At 49.2% G+C, this 13,450-nt stretch overlaps 1 protein-coding gene across 3 annotated transcripts in view; it reads left to right on the forward strand.

Annotated features, from left to right (window-relative positions):
• Positions 1-816: 816 nt before the first annotated feature.
• The window catches only part of LOC140415503 (transcription elongation factor A protein 3-like), a 99,236-nt gene continuing 86,602 nt past the window's right edge, over positions 817-13,450 (forward strand). Inside the window, exons 1-5 of one of the 3 annotated variants that reach the window (XM_072501062.1) lie at positions 817-953; positions 1,084-1,163; positions 2,142-2,204; positions 4,370-4,475; positions 10,576-10,684. In XM_072501062.1, coding sequence (XP_072357163.1) covers positions 1,095-1,163; positions 2,142-2,204; positions 4,370-4,475; positions 10,576-10,684 — 347 coding nt within the window. In that variant the 5' untranslated portion in view covers positions 817-953; positions 1,084-1,094. Of the gene's footprint in view, positions 954-1,083; positions 1,164-1,209; positions 1,429-2,141; positions 2,205-4,369; positions 4,476-10,575; positions 10,685-13,450 lie in introns of those variants that run through there. The other 2 variants (XM_072501061.1, XM_072501060.1) reach the window with 2 other exon arrangements.

Here is a 13,450-nt window from a genome sequence, read left to right on the forward strand (position 1 = left end):
CTCCCCCCCAATTTCCCCCCTCCCTCCCTCCCTCCCCCCCCAATTTCCCCCCTCCCTCCCCCCCAATTTCCCCCTCCCTCCCTCCCTCCCCCCCAATTTCCCCCCTCCCTCCCAATTTCCCCCTCCCTCCCTCCCTCCCCCCCAATTTCCCCCCTCCCTCCCCCCCAATTTCCCCCCTCCCTTCCCCCCTCCCCCCAATTTTCCCCTCCCTCCCTCCCTCCCCCCCCCCAATTTCCCCCCTCCCCCCAATTTCCCCCTCCCTCCCTCCCCCCCCCAATTCCCCCCCCCCAATTTCCCCCCCCCCCAATTTCCCCCCCCCAATTCCCCCCCCCAATTTCCCCCCCCCCAATTTCCCCCCCCCAATTCCCCCCCCCCCCCAATTCCCCCCCCCCCAATTTCCCCCCCCCCCAATTTCTCCCCCCCCCCAATTTCCCCCCCCCCCCAATTCCCCCCCCCCCAATTTCTCCCCCCCCCCAATTTCTCCCCCCCCCCCAATTTCTCCCCCCCCCCAATTTCTCCCCCCCCCCCAATTTCTCCCCCCCCCCCCAATTTCTCCCCCCCCCCCCAATTTCTCCCCACCCCCCCAATTTCTCCCCCCCCCCCCAATTTCTCCCCCCCCCCCCAATTTCTCCCCCCCCCCCCAATTTCTCCCCCCCCCCCCAATTTCTCCCCCCCCCCCCAATTTCTCCCCCCCCCCCCAATTTCTCCCCCCCCCCCCAATTTCTCCCCCCCCCCCACCCCCATATTAGCTTTAAAAAAAAAACTGACCAGGCTGGGATGTGCTCGCTTTTATCCCCTTGCCCCGGTTCAGCCCCTGCCGGGGTATTCCGGGCACAGCCTGTTGTGTTGAAGTTTGACACCATCTGCTTTTTTTTTTGCACGCTGGGGGACTGATGTTGCGGCGAGTGTCGGGGACACGCCTCTTTCTGCCCGGGAGCGCACCATTAACTCTGGTGAAACATTTTTTTAAATTTTTTTTAAAAAATGTTTTGCTTTGTTCCAGATCTTTCACGTTTATTTCTTGCGACTTAACTTTCTGGGCCTTTTTTTTTTGTTGTTGTTGTTGTGTGCGGACTGATGTAGGACAGGCCGCCATGGGCAGGGAGGAAAACCTGGTCGGAATCGCCAAGAGGCTGGATAAAATGGTATCGAGGAAGAGTTTGGTAAGGCTGCCGAGACCCGAGAGGAAGGCGGCGGGGCGGAAATCGACAAAGAGACGGTGGCATGTCCGGGCCGGGCCTGTTGGTCTCCCCGCCGCCGCCCGGCCTGACAGCGAGCCTCGAAACTCGCTCTAACCGTCCCCGGAAGCGGCGGCAACTTTTGTTCGACTTGCTCCAGGGTGACAGTCGACACAATTTTCCGCCGAGGCGTGGATCGATTTGTCGGGGCAGGTGCTTGGCCTCGAACCGCGGTCTCCCAAGTTACTCGGTAATGGGATCTCCCCGTGCCGTCTGGCGGCCTGTTCCCTCCCGGGGGGGGAGGTTAAAGACAGCGTCAGATACGAGGCTCGGATTTAAAAAAAACATTTATTTTAAAAGATCGAATCTGAGCAGCACCGCAGTTTGCCAAGTGTACCAACGCCGCCTTGTGACCGAGCAGCGGTGTTTATTATTAGATTGAACCAGTAAATCCGAGGAATGCCATTCTCTTTCCAGACCAACAACTACTACCATCCCACCTCCATCCTTTTTATCTCATTCCCCCCACACAATTCGGGTTGTTGTGATGGGGGGAGTGCTGGAGCACATTCAGCGTTTCAAAGGGAAAATTGGATGAATGTTTGAAAATGAAAAATTGACAGGGCCTGTGGGCGTGAAGAAGAGGAATTGGATTTGGCCCTTTCCAAGGCCCGGCCCACTGTGGGCTGAATGGCCTCCTCCTGTGCTGCGTGATGCTGAAATCCAGCTTCCCCACGGTGGTGGGCAGGCACAGGGGAGGAACCAGGTGTGTGAGATAGTCGAATGAATGAGAGACACCAGTTGAAAGTTCAATGCACTAACTCCATTGTGTGCGTGCGTTTCAACATATTGTAGATCTCCAACATTGAGAGCGAATGAGCAACTGTGTTCACGGAAGAATGACCAAAACCTTCCGGAGTTTTCCAGTAAAACAAACGTTTTGCTTTGTTTTTATCTAAATAGGATGGTGCGCTTGATCTGCTCCAGGAACTTCAAGGTGTGAAGATGACACTAAAGTTGCTGCAGGTAACTTACGATTGAAACTCCCAACTGACCATGCCCTACTGACCATGTCCTATGTTCCTCTGGGAAGTGCCTTGGGCCAACTCGGTAACAATCCCCAGTTTGTCTTGGTGTCCTGGGCTATGGAGAGCAAGTTGAAACACTGCTTCTGATTCTCACCCAGTGTTGGCAGCGTTTGCTGATAGCATATTGGACTGAATATCTTCTCATAAATCCCTTCCCCAATCCCACCATGAGTAAACCATTGCTGTTGCTCGATTGTAGAGCCCCCAGCACCATCACATTACATACAATATAAAGACCATTCGGCCTATCTAGTCTGTGCTGCTGTTTATACTCTACGTGACACTTCTTCCATTCCACTTCCCTTATCTCAGCGTTTCAGCATGTTTTTGCATTCCCTCTTTCTCTCGACTACTGATCTAGGTTCCCTTTGAATGGATATTGGGTATTGGAAAAGGGTTAGCGTAGACAAAAGGCTACTTTTGTACTTGCACTTGAATGAGCCTTCAAAGACTGCAATATGAGACTCAAGGTTGTGGCAAGTTCTTGTATAGATTTCAAACCACTTTCTGCAATGACTAATAGAAAAAGATAAACTGTACAAATAGGCAGTAGACAACTTTCAATGGAGAGTTGAATTCCTGGCGGTCAGCATTCTAATTCAAGAACATACTCGATAAAGTGGCTTTCCAATCCTCCGGATCCTCCAAAGTGTTTCCCAGCCATTTGAATTTATGTAATTATCGAAATTTACAGCAAGGAAAAGGATCATTTGGCCCATTGTGTGCTGACTGGCTGACAACTAGCCATTCAGTTTGTAGTCTCTGCTATAATGTTTGGAAATCCCAGGAGCATTCTCTAATGCAATGCATTTGGATAAAAATACATATAGGGGGTGGGGGACGTTGGGCCGATACTACGCTATAATACATCCAGGTTCCACTTCTGCCCATTGCCCCCTTCCTTTCCCAGACCCCTTCCAGAAATATTATTCACTCCACATTAACCTAACCGACGAAAGATCAGTTCCATTTATCAAACCCATTTTCTACAGCATGTTGGCTGTGTTCACTGAACCTTCTGGGCCTTGGGAGGTAGAGAGTATGTAGGGGAGAAACATGAATTTGGATTATACAATAACATTCAAAGCCATGAACTGTGTAAAGATGGAAATGGTTAAATTGAACTCTTGGACCAGGTCCCAATCCATATTGCTAACATATGTTCAGTTCCCATTTTGGAAACGGCAGAACCTTCATTTCCGCCAAAAACTGATCGGATAAACACTTTTTTTATTGCTGGACGTAATCTGTTTAAAGTGAATGTGAAAACTCAACACAAGACAATGTCCCGGGGCTGGGATCGAACCCGGGTCCTCAGCGCCGTGAGGCAGCAATGCTAATCACTGCGCCACTGTGCTGCCCCTAACACCCAATGTTAACTATTGTTGAATGGGAATGAAATGCACCAACCTCCAATTGCAAAGCATGAAGGATTGATGGAGGGTGGAAATAAATTGGCTGAGGTTTGCATGGTGAACAGTGTGCTGCAAACTAAATGCTTTACAGAAATGGCCCAATGAAGCCTAAAGCTTGGGTGAAAGGAATCCTTCTGCAGCTGAACTGAAATGGTTCTCTATTCATGAAATCTGCACCTACACCATCAATGCAGGAATATGTAGCCGTGTGCATCTCGAAGAAGAGCCTTTTGGGCTGGTCAGTGACAGCCTCCTGTTCTGATCTGGTTTCCGCTCATCGGCTTGCCAGACTTCACAACAAGATATTTACTGAGATGGCCTCAATATTCTTATGGATGGATAATGAATACAGCCCTCAGGCTGATGGCTAAATCTCAAGAATTCCATAAATATCTTTGTGTTGGTGTTCCCACCATTTGTTTCTCTAGATGGGAGGTCATGTGATGAAATCTCTAAGAATCCGTCCTGTGAGAGTTGGTAGCCCAATCTTGCATGTGTAAATGTTGTGGTGCTATTTTCACAATGAACAAAACTACGTCTAGTTGGTTTGACGAACCTGGTAAGAACTTTGATTTTAATCTTAATCGCTGGGATTAATTATTGCAGTGTCAGGATATTCCAGTGTGTTAATTGAAGAATGATTGAGTTGTCACATTTGATTTAGACCTCCCTCTTTATCTTTGACCAGAGTACAAGAATCGGGATGTCTGTAAATGCAATGCGTAAGCACAGCACAGATGAGGAAGTCACCACGTTAGCTAAAATCCTCATCAAAAACTGGAAGAAGCTTCTTGGTAAGGCAAAGCTATGTTCTGTGCAGGAACCCAACTGTTAGAGGTGTATTTTATCTACAAAAGTAAGCCATGCCCTGAAAGCAACAACAAATTCATGTTTGGAATGTATTTTGTACATTACGCACATTTGTGCAACATGTTTGATAATTCTCTGAATTGGTTATTGATGAAACATTAATGTTCAGCATGAAAATCAATGCGTACAGTAATGCATATTAACCGCATATCTAATCACTCGATATGCATGGATAAGGAGCTATGAAGATAGCTTCTCCAAGCCATGGCTCAGTAAGTAACACTCCTGCATCTGAGTTAGGAGATTGTAGGCTAAAGCTCCATTCTAGAGTACAAAGTCTAGGCCGATACTCCAGTGCAGAATGGAGGGAGTGCTGCACAGTTGAATGTGCTTTCTTTTGGATGAGTTATTAAACCCTTTCGGGGACTTCCAGTAGCGGCATGTTGGGTAGCTCCTGCTCGAGGCTTGTTTTTTTGAGTTTAATGACGAATCCTAGGGGCAATTATTTGATAATCAAGTGTAGGAAGGTGGATAATGTCGAAAAATCAGAAAAGCTGTCGTGAAGAAGGGAGGGAGGGAGGGTTCACCGTCGAGTGAAAGGGCCACCCCGGGCTTGGCAAGATGGCAGAGGCTGGGTCACTGGGTGGGGACGCACTGTTTACGGCAAAAAAGATGACCAAGGTGATGGCCTTGGAGTTGGAAAGGCAGTTCGCAAAACACATGGAGGTGTTGAAGAAGGAGATGACCGTGGCATTGAAGGTGCTGATGGAGGAAGCGATTGCCCCAGTGAAGGCGACGATGTCAAAAGCATCGACCGAGGTTCGGGAGCAGGGTGAGAAAATGAAGGGAGTGGAGGAGGCCATGTTGCAGCACAGTGATCAGGTCACCTCGATGGGGGAGGAGCTGCAGAGGGTGGTCGAGGCCAACAAAGGGCTGTGAGCAAAGTTGGAGGACTTGGAAAATTGTTCGAGGCGGCAAAATTTGAGGATTGTGGGCCTGTCCGAGGAGGTAGAGGGCTTGAGGCCGATGGAGTACTTTGCCAAGATGTTGGCGGAGTTGGTGGGGGCATGAGAGGATCCTTCCCAGTATGAACTGGACCGGGCTCATCGGTCGTTGAGGCCTAAACCAAAGACGAATGAGCCGGCAAGGGCAGTGATTGTTGCTTCCACAGGTACCACATGAAGGAGAAGGTCCTGAGTTAGGCGAAGCAGAAGCGGGAGGTGCAGTGGGCTGGTGCTGGTGTACACATTTACAAGGCTTAACGGTGGAACTGGCGAGGAGGCGAGTGGCTTTAGGTAGAGTAAAGTCACAGTGTAACAGTGGAGTGCGGTTTGGCGTCGTGTATCCAGCGAAGTTGAGGGTGACCGACAACAACAGACACTTTTTGAGACGCTGGAGGCGGCGGAGGCGTTTGTGAATGCGGAAGGCTTGGGGCAGAAGTGAGGAATGGGACTGAAAATTGGTCATGGACTGTGGGGAGGGGAGTTGGAAGAGTGTGTGTATATATATATATAATTCTTTTATTATTTTACTTCATGCTGTTATATGCGTTAAGTTTTGCTGTTGCTTTTTTTTTTGTAGCGACGGTTTTTGCTGAGATTTGTATGTTGCACAGGATATGTTGGGTTGAGGGGTGTTTTTTCTGGCTGTTTCCTGGGACTGGGCGATGGGGGAGGGGAGCGTGCCCTGGGCAGGGGCCCCCCGCACGAGCAAGCTGCAGTTAGCTGGTGTATGGAGGTGTGGTGGGGGAGGGGCTGCGGACATTGGAGCCTGGTGAGCAGGTTTCGATGGGCTTAAGAGGTGTGAAAAGGGGAGGGGGGGAGGAGATCGATACTGGGTGAGGTGTTTTTGAGAGGAACTGGATGGGGGGATTCTGGGAGGGGTTCGATGGTATGAATGGATGGGGCGGGTCAGGTCCAGTGGGCAGGCCTCTGAATTATGATGATGGTGGCTAGGAAGATTGGGGGGGGGGGGAGGAAAGAGGGAGACTCCCGGTTAGGTTAGTTACATGGAACGTGAGGGGGTTTGGAGGACTAGTGAAGAGGTCGAGAGTGCTCGTACACCTGGAAAGTTTGAAGGCTGATGTAGCTATGCTGCAGGAGACTCATTTGAGGGTGAAGAACCAGGTGAGGCTTGGGAAGAGGCACTGCGTAGGGTATCCACTGTGCAAGGATGAGCCTGATACAATTTAAGGTGGTGCACAGGGTGCATATGACTTGGGCGAGAATGAGTGGGGTCTTTCAGGGGGTAGCAGATGAGTGTGAGAGGTGTGGGCGGGGGCCAGCGAGTCATGCACCCATGTTTTGGGGTTGCATAAAATTGGGAAGATTCTGGGCAGGAGTTTTCGTGGTCTTAGCCAGAATAATGGAGGAGGAGATGGACCCGGACCCTTCGGTGGCGATATTTGGGGTTTCAGAGAAGCTGGGGCTCATGGAGAGGAGGAAGGCCGATATCTTGGCCTTCACCCCTCTGATTGGATGGCGGCAAATTTACTGGAGTGGAGGTCAGCATCGCCACCGGGGGTAGCGGCTTGGTTGGGTGACCTGTACGACTTCCTGTGGTTGGAGAAGATCAAATAAGAGTTAAGGGGTTCTGCAGAGCGGTTTGAGAAAAGGTGGGGGATATTTGTGACCGTGTATGAGGAACTGTTCATCGCAATGGGGGGGGGGGGGTATGGACTTCTCCCGGGGTGATTGTGTTGTAGCCTGCTCTGATACATATTGGTAATTGGTAATAAAATACATTTTTTTTTAAAAGCGAGGCTTAGGAGGGGCTGGGTTAGCAAAGTATTTAATTTGGAGTTTGATAGCGGGGTGAGGGGTGGGTAGAGGTTTTGGTTAGTAAGAGAGTGAGGTTCCAGGTGGAGAAAGTGGTGCGGACCAGGGGGGTAGGCATGTGGTAGTGACAGGTGCATTGGAAGGGTGGTTGGTGGCATTGGCAAGCATATATGGTCCTAACGGGGACAATGTAGGGTTCGTGAGGAAGGTATGTGGGGCCATCCCGGACTTGGATTCACATGAGCTGATAGTGGGTGGGGACTGGAACTTGGTACAGGAACCAAGGTTGAACAGGTGGCACCCGCGCTCGCTTGACCAGCCGGGGTGGGAGGGTGGTTTGCACCCGGGGAGCGTGAGGATTTGTTTTTCTCCACGCTTCATAAGGTCTATTCGAGGAATTATTATTTTTGTTGTGGGGAAGGCGCTGTTGGCTGGGGTTAAGGGATTGGAGTACTTGGCAATAGCGATTTCGGATCATGCGCCGCATTGGATGTACATGGTTTTGGAGAAGGGAGCAGTGCAGAGGCCGGGGTGGAAATTGGATGTGGGGTTGTTGGGGGACAGAGGTTTTGTGAAAAGGTTGGGAAGGTAATTGAGGAGTACGTGGGGTTTAATTGTAGAGGGGGTTGGGGGGGGGGGGAAAGTTTCACAGGCAGTGGTATGGGAAACTCTCAAGACGGTGGTGAGGGGGAGGTGGTATTGTTTAAGGCGCAGGTGGATAAGGAGGAGAGGGTGGATCAGCAAAGGTTGATAGATGGGATGTTGGAGGTAGACAGGAGGTATGCAGAGGATGTGGATCCAGCGCTTTTGGAGAGAAAGGGGGAGCTACAGACTATTTTTAATCGGTTGTCCACAAGGAAGGTGGTGCGCCAATTGAGGCGGGTGAGGGGAGCAGTTTAGGAGTGTGGGGAGAAGGCAGGGTACATGTTGGCAGGCCAACTTCGGAGGGAGGTGGCGGCGAGAGAAATTGTTCAGGTGAGGGATAGGACGGGGAAATTGGTGGTTGCCCCGGATCAGATTAATAGGGTGTTCGAGGAGTTTTACGAGCAGTGGTATAGGTCGGAGGCACTGAGGGAGGATCAGGGAATGCAGGAATTCCTGGATGGTTTGGAATACCTGCGGTTGGGGGACGAGCATAGAGCTATATTGGAGGGGGTGATAAGGGAACAAGAGATAAAGGAGTCAATTGAGAGGACGCAGTCGGGGAAGGTATTAGAGCCAGATGGGTTCCTGGTGGAGTATTACAAGAAATTTAGTTATAAGTTGGCGCCGCTGATGGTGGGGATGTTTGAGGAGGCGTTAGGGAAGGGGGTGCTGTCACAGACTTTGGGGCAGGCCTCGATCTCCTTGCTGCTAAAGAAGGGTAAGGATCCGACAAGAGTGTGATTTGTACAGGTCTATATCGCTATTGAATGTGCATGCAAAGATATTGCCGAAGGTGTTGGCAGTTAGGTTGGAGGAGTGCCTCCCGAAGACTGGGTTTATGAAAGGGGACAGCTATTTTCAGTTATTTGCGTTAGCGATTGAGCCTTTGGCCATCGCATTGAGGAGCTCGGGGGTGTGGAAGGAAATAGAGTGGGGGGGGAGGGGGGGGGGGGGCGGTGGAACATGGAGTGTCTTTAATCCGTTGTCCACAAGGAAGGTGGTGCGCCTCTTGAGGCGGGTGAGGGGATGATTTATTATTGTATATGTCAGGGCCGAGTGCATCAATGGGGGGCACACTGGAGCTGCGTGTCTTACAGTCCAGCAGTGACTATACTTCAAAAGTACAACTTTAGGATGTTCCAACGTGCTTTGCAGCCAACTAGGTAGTTTTGAGAGCTAGTCTTCATTGTAATGTAGGAAAAATAGCTGCCGATTTTGCAGAAAGGTCCCACCACCTGTAATGTAACAATGTCAAGACCCCTGTGCCAGTTGAAGGAATTACTGCGGGAATTTTGAACGTTTGATTAAAAATTAAGTCCAAGTTCCACCTTGTGAGTTCAGGTGGATGCTGAAGATTCCATGGCATTATTGAAAGAAACGTGGGCAGCTTTTCCAGTGATCGGGCCAACATTCCTCCTTTACTGTGTGGAAAAATAGCTACCATGTTTGCTGACAAAAACTAAGAGCACAGATAAAAAAATATATTTATTATTTATATAAATGTTTCTGAGAGATGTAATCAGGTGCTATACAAATGCAAGTTCCCATTTTTTGAGATAACATCCCACATTCCCTGAAAGTTCTTTATTGTAAAAGGATTAAATTATCAGGCAGTTTTCATGGTCTGGGTCTCGTGTTATCTTGAGGTTTAAAAAAAAAATTAAATTCATGCATGGGATGGTGAGCGTTGTTTGGTTGCAAGGCCAGCATATATTGTTCATCCATCATTGCCATTGAGAAGGTGGTCGGAGTATGGCGAATACTATGGTGTGATTTAATTGGGGTGTTCAAAATGATTCACAAATCCAACTAGATAAATAGTGAGACTATTTCTTCTGGTTGGGGTGAGGAAAACCTTGAAATTAGAGCTAGGAGCATTATTTCGTACACCGGATCAATGGAAATCTGGAACATTTCTCCTCATTCCAAAAAGCTGTTGAGGCTGGGGGTGAACTGAAAATTTGAAAGTTGAGCTTGATGGATTTTTGTTAGGCAAGGAAATGAAGAATTATGGAACCAAAGTGATCAGCCATATTCTAATTGAGTGGAATGACATGCTCGCAGGCTGAATTCAAAGAATTACAACTCTTTCAGTAACTGTGCACCTTCTCTCTGTAATTGTCGGAGCTCTTGTCACGATTTTTGGCCACAATCTTTCCATCAACGTTTTGCAATGTCATCTGTCACAACGAGGTTGCAGGCTGTGTGAACTACCTGGCTCTTGAATGCATTTATGTTTTTTTTGTTTAAAAAAAATAAATTTTGAGTACCCAATTCTTTTTTTTTCCAATTAAGGGGCAATTTAGCGTGGCCAATCCACCTAACCTGCACACCTTTGGGTTGTGGGGTTGAGACCCACGCAGACATGGGGAGAATGTGCAAACTCCACACGGACAGTGACCCGGGGCTCGGGATTGAAACCGGGGTCCTCGGCGCCATGAGGCAGCAGTGCTAGCCACCGTGCCGCCCCTTGAATGCATTTCTGAAGCCTTTCCCTTGCAATCATACTGCTATATCCTAACCATAAAAAACTTTATATTCATCAACTGAATATAGGGAGCACTTCTAGCTTGTCTTAACTTTTCTTCTTTCTAATATAGCATGTGGACAAGCTATAAACACCAAGAAGGCATCAAAATATATCTCAATGCTTTTTTTTCAGCCTCAGAAATTCCAGTTGTTCAGAAGACTGAGAAAGTAGAAGGGAAAGAGGGTGAAAAGAAAGACAAGTCAGCACCTCAACAACATTCAAAAGAGGAATATGTGGAGAGGTAAAGGAACAGGCCATCATTCTGCACTGTATTGTCATGGTAAAGTAACAATGATGGGTACATCAGTAACAAGGTCGTAGATTTAATTGTCAGAAACGTCAGAAAAATTATTTTTCACACAGTGAGTTCTTTATAATATGGAACACACCAATTGCAAATATCAGATTCTACACAAGCTTTCAAAAGGCAGTTGGATATATGCCTGCTCAGTAAGATACTGAGTGTTGTGAGTATGCTCTTAAGTAAATGAGTTCTCTAGATGCGTGGGCTGGAGCACGAAAATGAAAATGATTTTTCTAGCACTATGTACTTTTAATGTAATTTACTGTACATTGTGGTGTCTTAGTCGACCATTGAAGCCTCCATAATCTGTGTGGTGGGATGGTAGTCAACTGATACGCCTAGTATAAAATGTTTGGGTGGTTGAGGGCTAAATTCATATTAAGTTAATGTGGAACAGTTTGTTGAATAATGTCATTCCACAAATATACCTTTAACCACGATCAAACCATTTTAAGACCTCTCAAATTCGTTGTCTTTGGCCTCCGATGCAAAGAATGGATTGAATTCATTCTGAGTCACTTGGGCTACGACATCTTAGTTAGGAGGCAATTTTGGATCAGATGTGGTGCTTTTGGTTTCATAACCATCTATCCACAACAAATCATCTTCCTTTTCATCCATTGAATCGGATATTCCACACTTTTTGAACAATCTGATAATTTGTGCATGAATGGTAATCCTCGATTTGATGATGAAAGCACACAAAGCATCGAGCAGGGCAGCATACATATTCCATAGAAACCCTACAGCGTAGAAGGAGACCATTCAGCCCATTTAGTCTGCATCAACCCTCTGAAAGAGCACTCTACCTGGGCCCACTCCCCAGCCCTAGCCCCATACCTCGTGCATTGATCATGGCCAACCCACCTAACCTGCACAGCTTTGGCCTGTAGGAGGAAAGCAGAGCACCTGGAGGAACCCACGCAGACACTGGGAGAACGTGCAAACGCCACACAGAAAGTAACCCAAGGCCGGAATAGAACCCGGGTCCCTGCCGCTTTGAGGCAGCAGTGCTTTTTTTTTTTTGAAATAATTTTTATTAAAGGTTTTCATAAAATATCAATAACAAAATGGAAAAAGATAACCCAACAGGGTTAAGTACAAAATACAATCTAGAAAAGCAATCCCACACTACCCCCCCCCCCCTGTACATAAATAATACATTAACATTAACACCCTGACTTAACACAACAGGTGTATACACCCCCTCAGACCCTTCAGTGTAAATAACAAAAATAAAGTAAACCCCCCCCCCGCCGAGCTGCTGCTGCCATTGACCAATGTCTATCGTTCTGCCAGAAAGTCTAAGAACGGTTGCCACCGCCTAAAGAACCCTTGTACCGACCCTCTCAAGGCGAATTTCACCCTCTCCAATTTAATGAACCCTGCCAGATCACTGATCCAGGATTCCATGCTTGGGGGCCTCGCATCTTTCCACTGAAGAAGAATCCTTCGCCGGGCTACCAGGGACGCAAAGGCCAGAATTCCGGCCTCTTTCGCCTCCTGCACTTCCGGCTCCTCTGCCACCCCAAATATTGCGAGCCCCCAGCCCGGTTTGACCCCGGATCCTACCACCCTCGACACTGTCCTCGCTACGACCTTCCAAAATTCCTCCAGTGCTGGGCATGCCCAGAACATATGGGTGTGGTTTGCTGGGCTACCTGAGCACCTAACACCCCCTCACCCCCCAAAAAACCAGCTCATCCTTGTCCCGGTCATGTGTGCTCTGTGCAGCACCTTAAACTGTATGAGGCTGAGCCTCGCGCACGATGAGGAAGAGTTCACCCTCCCCAGGGCATCTGCCCACGTCCCTTCCTCAATTTCCTCTCCCAACTCCTCCTCCCACTTACCTTTTACCTCCACCACCGAGGCCTCCTCCTCCTCCTGCATCACCTGGTAAGTTTCCGAGATTCTCCCCACTCCCACCCACCCCCCCCCCGAGAGCGCCCTGTCCTGTACTGTGTGTGGCAGTAGCCACGGGAATTCCACCACCTGCCGCCTGGCAAACGCCCTTACCTGTAAGTACCTGAAGGTGTTCCCGGGGGGAGCCCGTACTTCTCCCCCAGCTCACCCAGGCTCGCAAACTTCCCGTCCACAAACAGGTCCCCCAACTTTTGTATTCCTGCCCTGTGCCACCCCGCAAACCCTCCACCTGTTCTTCCTGGGGTGAACCGGTGGTTCCCCCGTAATGGGGTCCACGCCGAGGCCCCAACTTCCCCCCCCCCCCCCTGTGCCGCCTCCACTGTCCCCAAATTTTGAGGGCAGCCACCACCACCGGGCTCCTTGGAGGGAGTGGCAGCGGCGCCGTTGCCAGCGCCCCAGACTCGTACCCACACACGACGCCGTCTCCAGCCTCTTCCATGCAGCCCCCTCCATCACCCACTTGCGCATCATCGTCGCATTGGCGGCCCAGTAGTACCCACAGAGGTTGGGCAGCGCCAGTGCCCCCCTATCTCTACTCCGCTCCAGGAACACCCTTCTCACCCTCAGAGTCCCTCACGCCCACACAAACCCCATTATACTCCTGTTAACCCGCCTGAAAAAAGCCTTTGGGATAAACACGGGGAGGCACTGGAATAGGAACAAAACCCTTGGAAACACCATCATTTTTATTGACTGCACCCTACCCGCCAAGGACAGCGGCAACACGTCTCACCTCTTGACTCCTCCATTTGCTCCACCAGCCTTGTAAAATTAAGCCTA

The sequence above is a fragment of the Scyliorhinus torazame genome, chromosome 1 (assembly GCF_047496885.1).
Source record: "Scyliorhinus torazame isolate Kashiwa2021f chromosome 1, sScyTor2.1, whole genome shotgun sequence".
NCBI classification, from domain to species: domain Eukaryota; kingdom Metazoa; phylum Chordata; class Chondrichthyes; order Carcharhiniformes; family Scyliorhinidae; genus Scyliorhinus; species Scyliorhinus torazame.